Source organism: Haliotis rufescens, unplaced genomic scaffold (genome assembly GCF_023055435.1).
Source record: "Haliotis rufescens isolate VD_foot unplaced genomic scaffold, xgHalRufe1.0.p SCAF_1, whole genome shotgun sequence".
NCBI lineage: Eukaryota > Metazoa > Mollusca > Gastropoda > Lepetellida > Haliotidae > Haliotis > Haliotis rufescens.
The window spans coordinates 80,404,853-80,426,846 of record NW_025963779.1 but is presented as its reverse complement, the minus strand read 5'-3'; the positions used below and the strand labels follow the sequence as shown (position 1 = coordinate 80,426,846).

General features: G+C 37.4%; 1 protein-coding gene across 2 annotated transcripts in view; it reads left to right on the top strand.

Annotated features, from left to right (window-relative positions):
- The window catches only part of LOC124143748 (furin-1-like), a 219,910-nt gene that overhangs the window by 173,171 nt on the left and 24,745 nt on the right, over positions 1 to 21,994 (top strand). For both annotated transcript variants that reach the window (XM_046512815.2, XM_046512816.2), the window contains exons 8-12: positions 13,370 to 13,582; positions 15,088 to 15,188; positions 15,434 to 15,537; positions 17,324 to 17,441; positions 18,083 to 18,384. In XM_046512815.2, coding sequence (XP_046368771.1) covers positions 13,370 to 13,582; positions 15,088 to 15,188; positions 15,434 to 15,537; positions 17,324 to 17,441; positions 18,083 to 18,384 — 838 coding nt within the window. The remainder of the gene's footprint in view (positions 1 to 13,369; positions 13,583 to 15,087; positions 15,189 to 15,433; positions 15,538 to 17,323; positions 17,442 to 18,082; positions 18,385 to 21,994) is intronic.

Genomic DNA, 21,994 nt, shown 5'->3' with positions numbered 1-21,994 from the left:
AAGAATTAGTTTTTTCTCAAATACAGGTTGTTTCATGAATTCAAAGTTTGAGAATGTGTCATTTGGATAAGTTTTTTAGTGTGTTTGATGGACATCTTGTATGAAAAAATCTATGATGATTTAAATATGTTTAGGCAAAAACACATCTTATTGTAAATCTGTTTTCATACTTATATGCAAATGTTATTTTATACTTATTATTTACTTCTGAATCTCATTTTAAAAGTTTCCACATCACACATGTGACCATGTTATTTACTCAAATGTAAAGCTACCACAGTGACATTTTGATTGGGACAAATGTTCAAATCATTCTGTCTTTATTTGAAGAAAATGTGTAATTCGAACATAACATTGAATAATGATAACAGTCTTTTTAAAAATGAATTCCTGGGTGAGAAAAGTCACAGAAAATGAAGTATAAAAAGATACTTGTTAACTAAAATATAGGACAGGTCCACCCATCAAAGGGTAAAATGCATAACACATCAGATTTGGTCACACTATTTGTCATTGGTTGTTCTGATGGAGGACCAAATCTGTATTTTATTAAGCATGGTGTGATACTTCTGAATAAATTGTCATGTACTGCAGAACAGCTGATCACCACCCACTCAGGAACTAAACACTTGAACAGAACACAATTCACAGATATTACTTTCAGTACTCCTAAGACAATGATCTTTTAATCTTGATTTCCCATTCAGCAATAAATGTTCCATTTTTCCGATAATCCAAAACTGCACACTGAAATCAAATTTATTCCTCAAGCTCTCCCAATTTGACATGGAGAGTACATGACACAGCTCAACAAATGCTGTGCTACCAGGAAACATGGACATGGATTGGGCATATTGGCAAAAGCATGACAAATTAAGGCTTCTAATGAAACTCAACAGCACTGCTCTTGTCAATTACCCAACATGCATCTGGTTTCCTGTTTGCCAGAGGTAAAGTAACGTCAACAAGAAGCAGGTTATTACCATGCTCAATTGATGTTTTAGGCCAACCAGGCTTGTCAAATCACTTCAAACCATGTCTGCGGAATGGGTTATTGGTTTTGTCTGTTTCCTGGAATTGCCGGTAATACCTTGAATTGGCCATAGTTAATGTGAAAGGGAATTAGTATGGTCTTTGTTGTCTGGAAATGCATACCAGGGTCCAGTCTTGTGATAGAGTACACTTTAAGGGAATTTGTGCTACGATGTTGATTAGATATTCTTCAAACAATGGTTGTCCTATATTTGAGAAATTAATGAGAGGGAGTTGTTTATCGTACAATAAAACACTGCAGGGAGAATAAACCATGAGGGGTGCACGTACAATAAAACATTGTAGGGAGAATAAACAATGAGGGGTGCACATACAATAAAACACTGCAGGGAGAATAAACAATGAGGTGCACAGCCCCTCATGGTTTATTCTCCCTGCAGTGTTTTATTGTACGATAAACAATGACCACGAGTCGTTTATTTCTTTTATGAGATATCAACATTATGTACAGCCTCTTAAAGGATAGTGATAAAATTTACAAGCTTTAAAAATATTTACCCGTATTTTAATAATGATGACTCCCTCAATAGCATCCTACCTCAGCAAGGTCCACAGGTTCATAAACAGGTGGGTATTTCCCGCATATTCTCACAATCATCATGGTGATTATCTGTACCTTTTCTCCCAATACCGATTGTCACATCTCTTCCATTTATAGATGCGATCATTCGGCCATCGTGTTTATCTGCATTGCCCAGCTACATCTATGGGGAACAACTCACTAGACACTCCCCTCTCAAAAATAACGTTGTCCACTATATGGCGTCATCAAGTTGCTAGAAATGACGTTATGATAGAACAATGTTTTATTGTGAAATAAATCAGCTCCGTTCTTCATTGTTCTTTGTGATTTATCATGTAGCTATCTTATATATGAAAATATATATATGGAGACATATGATTCACAAGTATATAGTTTCCTTTCTTACCAAGCATATCTCGGTCTTCCTGTCAGGTAATGCATACTGCATGAAGTATTTATTCCTAATACTTGTCTCTTTAAGGGATATATGTTGTGCCATAGTTCAAAATACATCGGAGGGCATCTGAGGCCCAGTGGTCTAAGGTGTCTCAGTTTGCTGTGCAGGTTTGTGTCCCTCAGATGCCAGGATCTGCTGGTCTTGGGTTTGAATACCAAATTTGATCCCTTGTCTTTAGCTCTTACCCTTGCTCATAGGTTTCACCAAATAGATAAACATTCAAATAAAAGTGACAAAATCCATTCTGTAATCTTCAATCTTTCATTTCAAATGATGTTTAACATTGTTAAAACTAGCATTTCTTTCTGAGTCACTACCTGTGTATATTTGGTGTTGCTAACTTGGTTTAGTAACTGATGATAGTCCAGCTGCTAAGAGAAAGCAGTGGTTTCAAATACTTTTTCATGCAAATTGTGTGAGTGGTGGGTGCTACTGGCCGGGCAGGACATGCTTACCCTTGCAAACTCTTGGTGTCATCACTGATGATTTTGTCTGCTATTTTGCCTTTTACGCCCAATGGAATCTGTTTCGTGCGATAATAAAGACTGGTTATTCTCTAGCAATGAAGTTATACATTTACATAAAAAGAAAAAAATTGTTTTGCATCTCCACTGGATTTCATTTCCACTGTCAGCAGAATTTGAAATTGTGAAGACATTCTGACTACATGATAAACATATTTCCTTGATTTCTGTTTCCTATGTTTTTCTGACATTTTCTCCCTTTTCTTGTGAGAGTGGTACCTCAGTCTGAAAGCATTTGAGATACTGAATACTTGCGGCGTCGCTTTCATACCGCCTGGGTGGCCAACAGTTGGAGAATGGTGGACAAAAAAACAGATACATGTTCGATGTTTCCAGGAACTGCATCCTTAGCATACAGCTGCCACAATGATTAGGGTCAACTTACAGCAGACTTGACACACCTGTGAATGAAGCCTACAGTGATGCCTCTTCTAGGGTTAGAGATCCAACATTACCAACAGTCTGATCCTGGAACCATTTGGATACTGATAGCAAGGAACCATTATTTAGGGTCATATTGATATTATACACCTGTCTGAGAGCCATTCCTTACATATTGATGTTGTACACCTGTCTGAGGGAACGTTGATGTGCTAGACATCTCCTTAGGTCAAGGTCAATTTTCAAGAAATACCGTCTGCTTTTCTTACCACTTAGATAAAATTGATCAGTTATTTTTTCAGAACTGAGGAAACCTTATTTTTGCATGATCTGAGAGCTTATCTGGATATCAGGTTCTGGAGACTATTTAGTATTTGGATAAGGTATATATGTGAGAGTAAATATGACCCCCCTGAACATTTGTTCTGGGGGAATCGATATACGAGTACTGGTTCCTGTGGACCAATATACCCGGGTTGAGGACTATTTCCTCCCCTCGGTTCATTTCTACATATGAATTTTTTATACCTGGGACTAATTCATCGCTCACATATATACAAATAAAGATGGCAGCTTGACACTATTTACTTTCATTTGTTGTTGCATTAGACTGCAGTCAGCAATATTTCAGCTATATCATGGATGTATGTAATTAATCAACTCTGGGTCAGACAAATCAGTGACTGATATTATGAGCAATGTTACACATCATCAGGGCACAATGGAGCACAAGCAACCATGACACCAATCCTGACCATCCAATCCAATGTAGTTACCTCATACAAAAAGCAGGAGAATGCTGAGTCCGCAAGGGGTTATTGTGTGGCTCAAGAATAAAATACTGAGAGTTGAGAAGTTTTCATTGAAACTGAAGTTATCGAAGCATAGGGAGGCATGTAAGAAACACACTCACAAATATGTAAGGGTTAAAAAGTGTAAGTTGACAGTCAAGTGTGCAATACTTTTCTAATGTCCTTGCCATCAGTCTCACAAGGGAAACACACCTCCGAACTCTTGTTCTTTTTTCCTCTCTGCTGTAGGCAAGGCATCAATGACAAGTGTATAATGGCCTGTGACAGTTTCCGCCCTGTTAGCATTTCTTTACAAGTCCTGAATCAGATCTCTTTCCTGCTTGCTTGCTTTTTTCTTGCTCCAGCAGCTATGCTGGCACTCATTGTGTAACACAGATCCGACTTCACCAGTTTGTAGGATTTCAAATCTGACAGGTCCCTACACTTTGTATTGTAAATCATTATTTGATGGTGACCTGAGCTCAATCAGGGCTGTAGAGAATGTATGTGTGGCCCCTGTAAGATTAGTGTTCATCGAACCAGACATTGGGCATGTCATGTATAAAGGACTATCCTTGTATCCAACTGATGCTGGTGATTGAGGATTTCAATGGTTTCATATTTGATTAGTTGTGTCAAGGACGTTTTTTGTTTTTGACAGATTAATGTTTATAGGCTTTGATAGAATTGTTGCAGTGGCAGCCCACTGGCTGGGAGGAATTTCATTTCAATCCATTTTCAAAATGCAAGGAAGCAAATCATTTGAATTATTTTCATCTCTGTTCAATAAATAAATCTGTGACGCCGATAGAAAGGTTGATTGTTATCTATTGTATTAACACCATCACCTCTGCATCGAAACATAAAAAGTTTAATCAGAAGTTGGGTAAAATTTTCTCTTTTTAACATTGGTCTAATATTGTCCACTGTTTTCATTCTATGAGGGCTGGTGGAGTTGCCTAGTCTTAAAGCATACGCTCATCATGCTGAAGAACCGGGTTCGATTCTCCACATTTTGTGATATTGTTGGAATGTTGTTAAAAACTGAATAAAACCATACTCACTTACTCATTTTATGAGGTATGATATTTGTTTGAATGATATGAGCAGTAAAGGAGATTGTTTTCCTTAAATACCATGCAGTACCTGAAACCATGAAATACCAGGTATGTCCTCTCGATAGAAATTGCAAACTTCAGCTGGCATAGAACCACAATTACTTATTCACTTAAATGAACTGTATTAAGCATTTATGAAAGATATCTTTACTCCGGTACTGACCCTCCCAATCAACACCTACTCCACTCTCCCTCCCTTCACCTGCTTCCCCTTTCTCTCTTCCCCTGTTCCTCACTTCACTTCCCTCTCCCCTCCCAACACCTACTCCACTCTCCCTCCCTTCACCTGCTTCCCCTTTCTCTCTTCCCCTGTTCCTCCCTTCACTTCCCCTCCCTCCCAACACCTACTCCACTCTCCCTGCCTTCACCTGCTTCCCCTTTCTCTCTTCCCCTGTTCCTCCCTTCACTTCCCCTCCCTCCCAACACCTACTCCACTCTCCCTGCCTTCACCTGCTTCCCCTTTCTCTCTTCCCCTGTTCCTCCCTTCACTTCCCCCTCCCCTCCCAACACCTACTCCACTCTCCCTCCCTTCACCTGCTTCCCCTTTCTCTCTTCCTCTGTTCCTCCCTTCACTTCCCCCTCCCTCCCAACACCTACTCCACTCTTCCTGCTTTCACCTGCCTCACTTTTCTCTCTTCCCCTGTTCCTCACTTCACCTCACCTCACCTCTTCCTCCATTCACTTACTTCTTCCCCTTTTTCTTCTCCATCTCATTTCTCAAATCACCTTCTTTCTTTTATGTCTTTTTGATTATTCCCAATTTGCTTCTCTTTCTTCCCTCTATGTGAAACATATACAAGAGTTTTTTCAGTAATGATTGACTACAGATTGCAGAGCCTTGCAAGTGGAAGAAGCGCTAGCTATTTTTGTGAGAATTACATCCTTGTACCCCCTCAGGGTGTTTCTAATGGTTTGTTGTAAGGAGGTCCACATCTCCGACCATATGTTTCGTCAGTGTACACGCAGGTGAGACTGGTTTGGGTCCTTACCACAGTACACCTAAATCTGAAGAGACGTGAGATGGCTTGTGGAGAGACTGTGAGGTTTCAGCAATAGCCTCAAGCTGAATGGGTATTAATATGATGGCATTTAGGATCACAGAACAAAATTGATTTGGCAGTGATTTCTTTAGTTTTTGTCCCACGGCTGTGTATGAATTGCCACTTGACTACCATGGAGCTGGGTTGTAGGAAGGAGGAGGTAAGGAAATGGCAAGCATGACATTTCATTCAGGAATACACAGTTTCTCAAGTGGGGAATGGGGGATATGTAGCGGAATCTGTAGTCTTGAAAACATCACTGATGATACAACACTGACTTGGAAGATGTTGTTCTGTTCTTGGGTCTGGAAAGTTCTCGAAGAGCTGAAATAAGTCATAAACATGTGTAAGGCTTTAGTATTCACATATGTCTATATGCTTATAAAGGGCAAGATGGGAAAACTGTTGCAGCAGCAGCGAACAGCAAAGTGCATGTTTCATTTAAGCCACCTCTTTCATTCATTATGCCTGATGAACATATGGTGAAAAGATATGAACTTAAGTAACTTAGGTAAGATTAAGTTTGAAAGATTCACATAGATCAATCATTTCATGTCTTGGTCTCATATTCTTTATTAATTAGTGGCAATATGATGGGATTACTTCACTAAGATGAAAGGTATGGATGATTTATGGACACATTACTCATAATATCTATAATCCTCACAGTGCTGTGTTCTAATGAGGGTTGTAAGTTATAGGTGCATTCACAAAGACATATTTCTCTTTCTCATTTATAATGCCACAGCTTTTAGCATTGGTGTTTAAAACACTACCTACTGCTGTACAAGATGGAGCAATCAGGAACCTCATGGTTTGAATGTTTCCATTTCTTTATTTTGAGATCATTAGTTGATGTGGTAGCTTGTCACATGTAAGTGATTACTCTGTGTAATAGAAGTATATGTTAGTCCTCCTGGAGAGGGGGTTTCTTCTCATTCTGTCACAACATGAGGGATGGTTACAGTCAGATAATAGCGTAATAATTCAACTGTCAGTCGCTCACCATTGCCAGACATGATTACTACAACTCCTTTCTAGATCAAACCTTTTTGCATTTTTCTGAACCTTTTCCATTTCTACAGGTGTAATATTTTTAGAAACATCTTGGAATCCAAAGATTTGTTGAGAAGGTGCCAGATTTGGGAATTTTATGGTTTTGTCTTTACCAAGATAGAATGAATGTTGTGCAGATCTGACATGATCATGGGATCTTTGGCTGGGGGTTGGCAATTAGGTCGGCTTCCCACACAGAGACATTGCACATTTTATCATTAACAGATATGTTCAGGCAGAAATGGTACCGTACTTGACATAAAGGTGTGCCACTAATGTAGGGAGAATTCCTAAGAACCTTCAACTGAATTAAAGCTTTGGTGGATCACTGAATTAGATAATCTTATGTTCTATTCCTTAAATGAGGACTAAATTTCATGAAATATTCATCAGGATAAATGTGTTATACTGAAAAGATGGCAAGATTAATCTTTGTACCCTTTAAAAGGATAAAAAAAATTGCTTTTCATAAAAAAACCTTCCAAAATGTGAGGTTTTAGGCATTACATTTTTTTTATTTTAGTTTTTTTAAATAAACATGTCAAGGCATCTGTGAACATTAATCGATGTCCTTGGGAACCATAACATGATATGAGGTGGCATGTTTGTTTCTTAGGTGAGCAGGGATGAAATCTGATATTTAATTTATCATCGCCTGATACTAGCCCTAAAAATAGTTTGATTCACAATCCAAATGGCTTGATAGACGCCATTCTCAAAACTTCAAGCAATGCAGAACCCATGCTGGTAATGAAAAGAGAGAAAAACATACATAACTATAACAGTATGCCACAATTCAATATCTAACCCCATTCCATTAACAATGTTTTCTAGTGCAGAAGAAGTTTATACACAAAATATGTTTCTAATCCAACTTTACACCTTCCAGTTCAGTGTGTATGTTTCAAGCTTGTACGACAATATTTGAATCTCACTGAACTTACCGCCATGACATGACCTTGAAACCAGAATGTCTCTGAATCAGGCTTTCAATTGTGTGGGCTCCACCTTCAGCCAGACCTTTTGAAGATGTCATTTACCCTTCTTGAGCTACTGGAGCAGTCTGAGGGAGTCTTCTTTTATTCCTTTTTGGTGTTTTGTTGCATTTATGTAAATGGATTTGTACTTTAGTAAGTCTTTTACTTTTCTGTGGATTCATGTGAGAACTATCAAATGGATACACTTTATGTTAAGACAAATGGAATGTGTAAACATCTGTCACCGCATCTATGTTCTGCAGTATGTACACAGGAACCGCCACTACTCCACTAAACTAATCATAATACTATGCCTGAATAGATACTATAATCCCTAGAAATCGAACCTGAATATGACCCCAAAATGATTTTCAGGAATGGTTTTTACTTTGCATTGAATTTATGAATATATTAGACATTAAGATATCAAATGATTTTCATTATTTCCCTATGTACTCAGATTGGTAGGATACAGAAAATCTTTTTTCATCAAACATAACATTTTTCACATATATGTTCTTCACGATAGTGCTATGTTGAAGATGCGAAACTGCCCTGTCAAGAATTACGTGTTTTCAAGCCAGTGTTTAGGATACCAAAATGTCCCTGGTGCCAGGGATTCAATGTGGCCTGTAACATTCACTGATGGTTATAATTTTGTATCCACTAAATCAAGTTTGTTTGATATGTAACTATTTTGGGGAGCTATAGAAGCAGGGAACTACACTTTACAGCTGGTAATGCCATTTAATGTTTACAGCAACCTCCTGGCATACATGTAAACTGGGAACTAGGAGCTAGTATAGAGTCCAGGTCAGCATAATCCACAAGAAGAACTCTCTGGAGTCAGTACTGGGTGTCCTGTCCCGATGTTCTACTGGTTAGGAATGGTTAATTTCAGACCGTAAATGAACATGAAGAAATGTTGCCATCTTGTTATGTTAGATAAGCATTTTAACTGACTGATAGTAATAACGTTTCTATTTTAATGTAGGATTATCATGTTTTGATATGATTGGCAAAAGTTTTTTCCACTTGGCTCATTGTGCTATCGGAGTTGTCAAACTTCCTTGGTTTATTTTTGGACAGAACACCCCTTGATGTAGGACTACATGAACTCGTAGAACTGTGAATTGCTTCTTCATATCTTCTGGGTTTATCTCGTTCATGTTTTGGTTCTTGATATTCTGGGGTATGTCTGCCCATTGCTGAAGCTGATACATGATAAATAAATGTCAATGTTTCCATGGCAGCTACTGTACTTTTTACAGTTGTCTGATAAGGCTTATTGCAAATAAGTTAAATAGAAACATCAAGAATATAAACAATGATGTCCTCATGCCTGGCTTGATGTCTTACCTTATATGATCTGTTCAGGACTTGCGTATGAATAGTGCCATAATCAACCATACATATATCCCCAAATTGTCTCCTGCCATCCTTTTCAGTGACTGTAGTGTTGTTATATATGGACAGTTTTTATTTGAGAAAGTAGATCAAACAAGATTCTACTAGACTCAGGCTCATACTCGTAGCTCAAGTCACAGAATATTATAAGGAAACTTTATCACGTCAAGAAGTCTTGTTTTATCAACCTTGAATAGCTAAACTAGTGGTTAGTAAGGTGAGAATTCTGTCGTTAGTCAGGTCACCTCCCTGGTTGTCACCACGCAAATACCAGCCATGTCAGGTAATCGTTGCGATCCCTTCATCTTCGATTGCTTTGTTTGTTTGTCTGTTTGTTTGTTTGTTTGTTTGTTGTTTAATGCCGTGCTCTGCAATATTCCAGTTATCTGACAGTGGTCTGTAGATAATCAAGTCTTGACCAGACAATTCAGAGATTGACATAATGAGCATCTGTCCACGCAATTGGGATATTATGAAATCATCACCAAGTCAGCAAGTCTGACCACCCGATCCCGTTAGTCACATCTTGCGACAAGCATAGTCGCTTTTTATGGCAAGTATGGGTTGCTGAAGACCTATCCTAACCTGGATCTTTACGGGTCCTTCATCTTAGAAGCTGCGTTAATACTGAGACACCTTATTAGTGTCAAACACAACACCTTTTTGTAATTCAATCCTATTGTTTTTCTTATATAATAATCCAATTTATTTAATTAAATATATTTTCCTATTATAAATATTCATTGTATCCTACTTCCACAATGATATGTTTCCATAGAAACAATGGCACAGCAATATCACCGTGAAAGATTGAGAACCTAAGAACAAGGCGTATGTTCAGTGAAGGACATTAACTTTACAACTTTTAACAATTTCATCAAGAGACGAAGAGGTCAGGAGTGTTGAAGTATTCCTATCTTTGGAAATGAATGCTCCAATCTGTGAGGTGGGTCGTCTCCTTAGTTTGAGGAAGTTAACCCAAGATAGAATCCATCTGTCTAGCACTGTAGAAGAACCGTGTAATCAGATTGGCTTACCATTATTAAGTAAGGAACGACCTGACGCTGTACACTAGCTGGCTTTTTCTTTGTATGTCACATTGAGAATCGGTTCTTGCCGTGTAGTTGTTGATGACTGTCAAGGCCATATTGTGTGAATCAACGGACACTACACAACACTAATATGAACACTAAATCACTGGTCTGTGGGGGATTTGTAGGCATGAATCCATAGCTCACCTGGCTTTGGGTGTCTTTTGAGCACAAGATTACATCAGTTCAAATGTCTTTGGTTATCAGTTTGGCATGGGATCAATATAATCTCATCTAAATGGAGACTAGTTTTTACAGTCTGGTGCCAATTTTCAGAGCATGTCTAGATGTTACATGTGGTGGTTTGTGTGAACTGGAAACATTGTTTCTGTCACTAGGGTAGTAATTTATTGGTAGATTCATCCAGATCATTAAACTGGAGTTAGCAGATGCCTTAAGTGTTGTTTAATGACCTGAGTCAAACTTACAGGGATTGCCAATTTACTTTGGTCATGACATGAATCCAAGCTGACCTGACTCGTTTCTTTGAGAATGGTACTTAGAAACTTTGATAACTATAACCCCATTGATTAGAGTGAGTGAGTAGAACAGGTACCTGTTAATAAATCATATTTAGTCATATTCATATCATCCAAATACTTATTTTAGACAATCAACACAAATTTTAGACATATTTTATTTGTCATTTCGACATATTTTTAGACATAATTGGACATGTATACTGTTTTTTTTTACCATGATACTGTAGAGAAGTCACACACACAGATTCGTTATTGTTATTTGTGGGTCATTTTTGCCTGAATTCACAAAAAACAAACCTATGCCATATGGGCGATATTGAAATTCCAGAGGAAAGAGAAGAAAGTGGGAATATGGCCTTCATTAGTGTAGAGAGGGTTAAAAGGTTTCTGAGTGAAGTTAAGGACATGTTCAGAGATAGACTCTCTCAAACAATGCTTGATATAGTTTACATGTGGTTCTTGTTCTCCTACACTGCACTTTATGGATTTGTTGCCATTTGTAATTTTATTCTTTGTGGCCTATAGTGTGCTGCAGAGTAGAATTTGGTCAAGTATGCTATGAATAAAATATTCTGTTTTGTTTGCTTTGAGAGTATTGTGATAATTTGAAATTACAGTTAGTATGGAAAGATGAATCAAATGGGATTGTGGTTATATTTGTGGGAGTCAGATGCTTTTGTTGAAGGACTAGGCAATGATTACTACATGAGCCATTTACTAATTATGTAAAGAATGAAATGTATTTGTCCATGTCACTTTGACATGGAATGACACTTGCTTTCAGGGAAATGAAAACAGTAGAAAAAGTTCCACAATGGTGATTACAAAGGGGGGTTAAAAATATTGAGGAATCAGAACGTTGTCATTATCAATAAATGAGTTTCAATGATTTGCATTGCAAGAAAGATTAGATCTGTAGGGAATGGTTACCGGTAGTCATGTTAGTCATTAATTGAATAAAAGCAACAAAACCCTTTCTATTTTCAATTGAAATCTCGCTAAATGCAGAGTCGATTGTATGATTCCGACTATATCATGAGCATGTGTTTGTGAATCACTATCAAATAGTGCCAGTACAAGGTGTTTGCGAAAAGGTAAGCGTATCCTGCACCACCGGTGGCACCTGTGACAAACACATGCAAATGCATGCATAGAATGTATTATGTCAATATGAGAAATAAAGAAATGAGATTTCCTAGATATATCTTGATAGCTTGACTGGCAAGGGTAAATGAACTTGAGACGTGTTGGTGATTGTAGTTTAAGTAACGGTTCTAGACTAACATTTAGTCTATGAAATCTTATATTACATAATATCCTTGACACTAAAAGGAAAAGCAATTTCCCTATGCTGATTTCATTGTGGAATAGAGCTGGCTAGACTTGCTTTTGTATACTTTTCTAGATTGTGTTTTTTTGCCATAAAATAAATATACAAATGTATTCCACAGTCATGGTGCAGGACTATAACTATAACTCCTGCACCTGAAGAAAGTATGAATATGTATATATTACAGTCATTGTGTGACATGACAAAAGCCAAAATATTATATCATTTTACAAGTATTTTTCAATTTATTATGTTGTGATAACAAATTCCAAACATTTTTATGCTCTATTTAATCTCTTAATGACTTAAATTGATGTGATTAAAAGAAAATGAAAAGCAATGTATACTTCTAATCCCAGCATAATTAGTCTTTTGTGATCTTTTTAAGCCCTTTTGAAATTCTTAATAACTTTTTATCAAACTGACCGGAAAATATTGTATAATGACTGAAATATAATGGCTTTTTGTAAATTGCCTAAGTGAAATTTTCAGTCATTTTTCACATTGACTGTAACATGTATATACACACAGCTCTGAAAGTTTCTCAGTTTAGCGGTGCATGGCACACAGATACATAACACACATACCTGGTACTGATAACAGTTGTCATATTAATCATTACGTTTCTGTATATTATGATCAGACTTAATGTAGAATATAATTGGAAAATTTCAAAAATCACCATGCAATCACAGACCGCCTCCATGGTCTAGTGGTAGAGCAGACCAGACAATCCAGTGATTGATATTGTGAACACCATCAGGGTACCAGGATATGCTATCAACCAAGTACTGAACTTGATCAATTAATCCAGCAGATTGCCTGGGATCAATTCTAACCCAGAATCCCCACAGGGTTCAAACAATGTACAGTAAACTCCGGTTATAACGAACTCAAAGGGACCAATGTCTTTTGTTCGTTACAACCAGAGTTTGTTCTAAGCGTTTCAACTAAAGCATACCGCAAATGACTGGGACCAGAAACAACAGTTCATTAAATCCGTCACTTCGCTGTAAGCGTGTTCGTTATAAATGTAGTTTACTGTATGTCAATCATATTTTACTGATGTAAATGATAAATCATACACTATTGCTGGTGTATATTTTGCCAATATTTCATACATAATGCCAATGTTTCAGGGTCGAGGAGGTCTTGGTTCTATCTTCGTCTGGGCATCAGGTAATGGTGGTCGTGATGGCGACAACTGCAACTGTGATGGCTACACCAACAGCATCTACACCCTTTCCATCAGCAGTGCAACAGAGAATGGGAAGATCCCTTGGTACTCCGAGGCCTGCTCATCAACACTTGCAACCACATACAGCAGTGGCTCTGGTGGAGAGAAACAAATTGTGAGAATATATATTTTGGTTATGTTGGATCTTAACCATCATGATTCTTCCAAAGTATCAGTTGGCATTGATCCATGTCCATGAACCTAATGATTATCTTCAGAGAAACTCTTAAGAGACACTGATGTAGAATGTAAAACTTTTCATATTCTGTCGTGTTAAAGGGTTGGCACCGCTGGCAAATTTGATTGATTTGTCAAGAGTTTTGAGATGGGGTATAAACTGTGAGTGACCTATTGCCTGTAGTGAAAATATTCTGGAGCCAATAAAGTAGTTAAACTCTGTCTTCTGGATTCTTGGGAATCTCAATAATTGTGTATACAAGGCGCTCTAGGAACATTTCTCTAAAACAATTAATCTATAGTTCAAAAATTTTATTAATCTGACAATTTCTCTTTAATAGTACTGACCTTTTTCACAGAGCTTCACTGTATATACTTCCAATCATAAACGATCATTTAGATTGTTTCTTGTTTAGAAATGATTAAACAGTGTGCACTTGCAATGAACAATCACCAGTTAAGAAATGCACTTGCAATAGACAATCACCAGTAAGGAAACACACTCGCAATAGACAATCACTAATAACTAATAACAATATGCATTTGCAGTAAACAATCACTAATAAGGATATGCACTTGCAACAGACAATCACAAAAAAGGATATGCACTTGCAACAATCACTCATAAGAAAATGCACTTGCAACAGATAATCACTAATAAGGATATGCACTTGCAACAGACAATCACTGAGAAGGATATGCACTTGCAATAGACAATCACTTAGAAGCAAATGTACTTCCAATAGACAATCACTGAGAAGGATATGCACTTGCAACAGACAATCACTGAGAAGGATATGCACTTGCAACAGACAATCACTAATAAGGATATGCACTTGCAACAGGCAATCACTAATAAGGATATGCACTTGTAACAGACAATCACTAATAAGGATATGCACTTGCAACAGGCAATCACTAATAAGGATATGAACTTGCAACAGACAATCACTAATAAGGATATGCACTTGCAACAGACAATCACTGAGAAGGATATGCACTTGCAATAGACAATCACTTAGAAGCAAATGTACTTCCAATAGACAATCACTGAGAAGGATATGCACTTGCAACAGACAATCACTGAGAAGGATATGCACTTGCAACAGACAATCACTAATAAGGATATGCACTTGCAACAGGCAATCACTAATAAGGATATGCACTTGTAACAGACAATCACTAATAAGGATATGCACTTGCAACAGGCAATCACTAATAAGGATATGAACTTGCAACAGGCAATCACTAATAAGGATATGCACTTGCAACAGGCAATCACTAGTAAGGATATGCACTTGCAACAGACAATCACTAATAAGGATATGTACTTGCAACAGACAATCACATATAAGGAAACACACTTGCAACAGACAATCACTGAGAAGGATATGCACTTGCAATAGACAATCACTAATAAGGAAATGCCTTTTGTTGCCTCAGGTAACCACAGATTTACGTAATGGCTGCACTGAGAACCACACAGGGACATCAGCCAGTGCTCCCCTGGCTGCAGGAATCATTGCCCTGGCGCTACAGGCAAAGTGAGTAGTAGACTTCAGCTTGGAAAGGGTTATACCCCGCCTGGATTAACAACAGTTATACATTGTCTATTCATCATCATCTTGCTCATTGTTTTATCCTTCAAAAAGGTCATTCAATAGTCAGTTGCTGTGGTGGTAATAACTGAAACCTCTGTAGCCAAAAGAAGATTGTTCATAGGAGTCACTCAACAATCAAATACATAACAATATTGGTAGAAGTATGATAATGTTCTACTCTGTTGCAGCCCTCATTTAACATGGCGGGACATGCAGCACCTTGTAGTGGAGACAGCCAAGCCTGACCACCTCATATCTAATGACTGGGTTGTAAATGGTATTGGTAAAAAAGGTAAGTCAGTGCCATACACAGAAGGCTTATATTTCACACACTGGTTGTCAGTCATGATAAGAGAGTGGAGTTTAATCCACCTTTTCCCAGTATCTGGCAATGTTGCAAATTGAGCACAAAAAATGCAATAACTTCACATTTTGCACAAGTTTTAGAGATGACAGAAACAATACTTTGAAACAGACATAATCTTTTTGCATACCTGAATAGAAAGTTCAAGTGATCTTTAAATGTGGTGCATTGTTTGATGTCTACCCTCCAATGTCTTGTTGTTCATCTTCTCAGACACCACAAGGTCTATGTACCAGGAAGTCTGCATAGATAATCCCAGCATTTGCTGTTTCTAAAACATGCTCACTAGGACATCATGGCAGCCAAACTGAAAATAATTTATTTTCTTATTTTGGTATTCTTTACATGTATTTTTATTTATTTATTTATTAGGCAGTAAGTATGTAAGCCAGTTATCCCTGTATTACTGCAATATAATGTAAATTCAGTGATGAAATACAAGGGTTGATTGATAAGTTCTGAGCCTCACATAGAACGAGTAATAGTAATGGTGAAATCTTTTGTTATGGACATTACATGATGTCATATAGGTTTATCCACAAATAATTCCTTTCCATGCCATGGTGAAGAGGTGAGTTTAAGCATGGAAGGAAGAGCCTTGAAGACGATCCCTATCCTGGAAGGCCTTTGACATCAGCAACACCAGAAATGATCCCGAGAATCCATAATATGGTGATGACCAAGCGGCAAATGAGAGGGCATCGTATTGCTAGTTCAGTAGGCATTTCCCATTAGAGACTACATTTCATTATCACCAAAACCTTGGCAATGAGGAAAGCATCACCTTGTTAGGTTCCAAAGCTTCTGACATCTGATTAAAAATGCACACAGGCACGGCATGTCTAGTGATAATTTAGCTCTGTTTCAAGCTGACCCAAAAAGGTTCTTGCAGTGAGTTGACACTATAGATGAAACTGGTTCCACCATGTCCAGACTGAGTCCATACAACAATCAAAAAACAGTGGAAGCATTTGATATCTTCACCACCAAAGAAGGCAAAGACTGTCCAATCAGCAGGAAAGGGTGTGGCCTCTGTTCTGGGGATACTGAGGGTGTCATCATCTTCCAAAAGGCCAGACAGTAACCAGAGCAAAATATTCTGCATTTTTTAGACTTTAATGGGATAAAATTAAGACATGGGAAGCCGAGAAAAGGTGTGCTCTTCCGTGAGGACAATGCACAAGTACTCAAATCAGTCTTTGCAATGGATACAATCCAGAGTGTGGCTTTAAAATCCTTCAGCAGTCACCATATCCTCCTGATCTGGCTTTGTCAGAATTCCATATATACCCAAACATGGAGAAAACTCTAGTTCCAGGTGTTCGGAACCCATTTTGAATGAACGATGTCATAGCAGCTGCGGGGAACTTTTCGTCCACCCAAGAGAAGGACTTCTACTAAACAGGGATTAAATTCCTCCATCATCATGTGGAAGGGGATTATATTTGAAAATTTTTAATGTAATGTCTTCTATGTGAGGCTCAGAACTTATCATTCATCCCTTATGTATTCTGTTGCAACAGCAGTTATCTCTTTTAATATATGCATAATTTTTTACCCTTGCATGGATCAGATCTGATAGAATGATCCAGAAAAAAATCAGATCAAGGTCACAACATATTTTTGTATATTTTTTCTCTTCATTTTTTGTTCAGTTTGATAGATCAAATGAACTGCAAACAGTTCCTTATCAGAGATGAACTTCATGTTTCAGTGAGCCATTCTTTTGGATTTGGACTGATGGATGCAGCCGCCATGGTACTGCGTGCTCGCAACTGGACTACCGTCCCTGCTCAGCAGATCTGCGAAATCAGATCAACAGTTACAAACAGGTTTCCAGATATTTAGTGAAGGATAAAGCCCTGTATGAGATTCTCTCAAGTCTTACTGAACAGTTGACAGCTGAAACTTTTTTTTTAATAGTATCTCAAGATCAATTTAAGGTAAAAACTTGACCTTGTCACTTTTAGGACTGAAGTTTTCCTTTAGTTCAGGAAGATTTGAGCTGAATGTTCTTAATGTTGTATTTTGGACCTTTTCTCTTTGGTTTATGTGTGAAACATAGTTAGATAAGTAGAGTGAAGAGATCATCACTTGCTTGATAACGGTGTTAGAACCTTCACCGAAACGTCGCTCCTAATTGTAATAAAGAAGTTGTTCATCCATATATCTTATCCTGACTTAGAGTGAAGAGACTCTAAAACTTCTTGAAATTAACAAAAAGGTTGAATCCATAAACTGTCCTTGAATAGAAATGTCAGATAACAAGGCATGACTAATACCAGTTTAATATTTCATACCAAAAGTTTTTAAAAAAAAAGAAAGAAACTGACTCATTCATAAATCTTCTTTAGGACCAAAGCTAAGGATAAGTCGGTTTCTGATATCAAAAGATCATCAAAGATGTGCACTATTCATGTTTGGTATGTCAAGTTTAAACATTTAAATACACCTTATGCTCATTTCTCAACAGACAAGTTCCAATGAATGGCAGAATTATGGTGCCAATGGACACAGATGGCTGCATGGGCAATGTTAACCATGTGAAATTCCTGGAGCATGTGCAAGCTCGCATCACCATGTCATCTAACCGACGAGGAGAGCTTCAGATCTTCCTGACCTCCCCACAAGGGACAAGGTCTACCCTCCTTGCCAAGAGAACAAGGGACAGCTCTCGAGAAGGATTCAATAACTGGGCTTTTATGACAACACACAACTGGGGCGAATATGCAAATGGAACATGGACTCTCGAAATAGAAAATGGTGCAAGTTCGTGTGAGTAATGAATTTTGTGGTTTTGATGATATTTCTGTAGATAATGATATTAACTGTCATCCCACTGGCATTGTAAGCTTATTTGATATAGTCAAGTCATGTTGGTTTGTGATACATTTTGCATGATCTGTGGTCAGATGTGAGGTAACCACCGTGCTTTGCTCACTGGCTATGTAAAGGGAGATAACTATGTTCAACCAGTGTGTTGATGGCTAAAATGGCCTTTATTTGTGTAATTTAAGAAATATTTTAACTGATGTTGCTATATGTAATTGTTTGACTTAAAGTTATATTACTATTGATTTCATCGTTTGTGTTTTACTTTTAAGATTGTTAAATAATATCTTGTAGAAAACACGACCATTTTGTCAAGTACATACATTGTAATTTCTTTTTCTTCTCAGATATTTTCTTAAAGTAAAATTTTAATCATAGTTCACAAATTGAAATCCAATGATGTTTTTTAATTATATCAGCAGAGAAAGTGGAATCATATGTCCAAAATATGTTTTCAATTCAAAGTACTTGACACTCTGAGAGATAAAAATGCATTAGAGATAATTGCAGAATGATTTAGTTGATTGGCTTAGCATGGCAGAAAAAAAGCATTTGACAAATTCTCATGAATCTGGTGCATGTCAGCATGAGCAGAACCAAACACATCCACCATCACAACCATCTTTTGAGCAGAACCAAACACATCTACCATTAAACCATCTTGTATCTCTTCTTGGGACTGTTATGTTGCCATAGATATCTGGGATCGTAAATTTTCAAATAACAATGGTTTTTCTACAGGACAAAAAAGGAGACAGCAATTAACAGTTTTGAACGTTCACTGAAAGGTTCATTAGTAATGTTCATTTTTCAAACCAAATGGTAACTAATGGTGAGAGGGTTGTCATATCTGATGATGGATCACTATTACATAAGATCCAACTTATATGACAATTTAGAATTTGGAATGGTTGGAATTTATATGGAAAGCAGTTTTGTTTTGTTGATAGAGTTGCTGTTTCTGTTTCAATATTGTTCTATTGATAAAGTTCAGTTGGTTCACTTTGGTCATAGGAATAAGCCATGTGAATTTTCGGTCCTTTGGAAACAAAAGATCTGTCACTGGTGTTCATCACATTGTTTCTGGTATCCATGTAAATATTCACTGGCAAGTACAAGGTTCAGTTAAGAGAAATAGTGATTGAAGCAGTTGTAAAATATTCTTCTCGTTATGACTTGTATCTTGGCTCCATCTGACGCAAATAAAATGTGAATTGAAAAGGGATTACCTACTAAGTAGTCTAGTAAACCAAAATCAACTTTTTATTTGCAATACTGAAATCGGAAACATAGAGATCCACGTGTGAGGTCTGATTAATATGTTTGTAGTATTCTGATCAACGCAATATTGACAATGTGGTCATTTATGCCGAAATATTTAGTATCAGGTACCATATTTTGCTTGATGACAAAGGATGTCACATGTACGTCTTATTGAGGTACATGTTAATATTAGTGTTAACTCCATTTCTAAAGACAATGTGAAGTTTCACAGATAGATGGTATTAAATTGTGAATGACCATGTGTTCATTGATGTAAGTACAAGTTAAACAATACAGAAAAGTTGCTGTATGGTATTAGAACAATGTTCTGTACAAAGGCAGCAGTCAGTCGTAGATAACTGTGTGCCTGTGTCAGACAAACTGTGGATCACATTATTTTGTGCAAATTGGGAATTATTTGAAAGTCCTAATCTTCACAATTTCCAAAGTACTTTAACATTGGATTAAATGCAAATACGTAAAACTAACTATATAAGCTGTTTTCTTTTTATTTGTCCAGTTGTTATTGAAATACAAGTAACCCTTGCAAATATTAACCGTTAGTTATAATTTTGTAAATTCAAATTTGGGTATCTGTAATGACACTGTTGACAGGGGCAGAAAATTGGAAGGGAATGCCAAGATAACTCCCTAATTCCCTATGATCAATGCCCCGTCTGCCCCATGTGTGTTAAGTTGATTTGACTTGGAAGAATGGTCACTTGGAATGTTTAGCTCATCTTCCCGAGGCAAGCATGTCCACTAGTCTATATCAAAGCCTAGTTTCTACCCTTTCCACATCAAGCCCACTTTTCTTTGCTCAATCAGGCACCACCTTGCGTAGATGACGAGTTGTGGCCCTTGTAATGAAAACGGGATATCCAATCAGATTGTTGTTTCTCTTAGCTCGTATGGCTTCACACAGATGGCGACTACTGAAGACAACAACATAGTTGAACAGATAGTGATAACATTTGCAATTTCATCCCCGACAGACAGACAAGGGCCAGATTGAAAATAAATAAAGACAGGCAGTGTTAAATCACTTTCATACGAATGTGTACAAGTCTTGTTTAATGACTGTTAACTTGGGCTAATTGATTTATAACTTGGAAAGACTTAGAAAATACCTGTTTTCGCTTAATTGTTGAAAGAACTTCAGCACAAATTCGAGAAACTATATGGAAGCAGCCATGTCTTCACAACCTGGATGTTGATTTTATGAAACATTCTCTGATAGAACTATAGTCCAATCATACTTAGCGCAGGACATTTGGCTTGGTGTGGCAATGGTGGAAACTACACTGTGATAAATAGGCTCATGGACATTCTTGCCTTGGGAAGATGTGTTCAGCTAAGCTGTGAATTGTTTGATTTGATGTGTTTTCAAACCCAAATGCCACAAAAATCTGCAATATTGCTAATGCAGGTTAAGGCACTATTTCTTCTAAAACTCACTCATACCCCAAACAGGCAAACCATGTATGGTTACTTTGTGTCCCTTGTACAAGTCTAGAGATGGAAATGAGAAGAGTTCAGGCTGCTTGAGCTGAGAAGGGGTGAGAATGGCATGGGGAGTATTCTTTCATCGTGTCCTGTAAGAGAGACTAGGAAGGCTGTAGCTGATCATATCATCCCATGATTGATTCCCCACATGGGTACAATGCATGAAGCCATATTTTGGATCCCCCATTGTGATAAGGCTGGAATATAGATGAAACAATCATAAGACCATACTTACTTGTACTCAATATGAGATTCATTATATGGTGCTAGGCAAAAATGCAGTACACAGGACAGCTTCCTCCATTTTGTTAAGGGATGTGCACGAGCTCCTTCCTCTGTAGTTTTACAGTTTCTAAGTCTTTCAGAAGCTATTTTTTGCTGCTGCACTTCAATAACAGGGCGTTTGAGGTGTTTGCCCTCTACACAACGGTTTGAATAAAATGCTTTAGCAAGTGAATGTAATATTTGGATTACCAAAGTTAGGAATCTTTTCTTGTACCCTTTCAATTTTTAAAGTCCATTTTTCAATGTTTATGGATTTTTCTGATAGCTTATCCTGTTTACAGGCAATCAACAACCGCAAAACTAACCATCCTATTTTAGTTGAAATATCAATTTTAAGGTTTAATCATATTACACCATGTAAATGCAAGCAGTCATTTCTTCTGCTTATTTTGAGCTTTAAGACCCTTTTATTCAATAGTAATGCTGTTGTGTGCGGCCATATTGGTAGTATCAAACAAACATGGCGGTTAGGTGTCTGATAAAATGCATGTGTACCTGG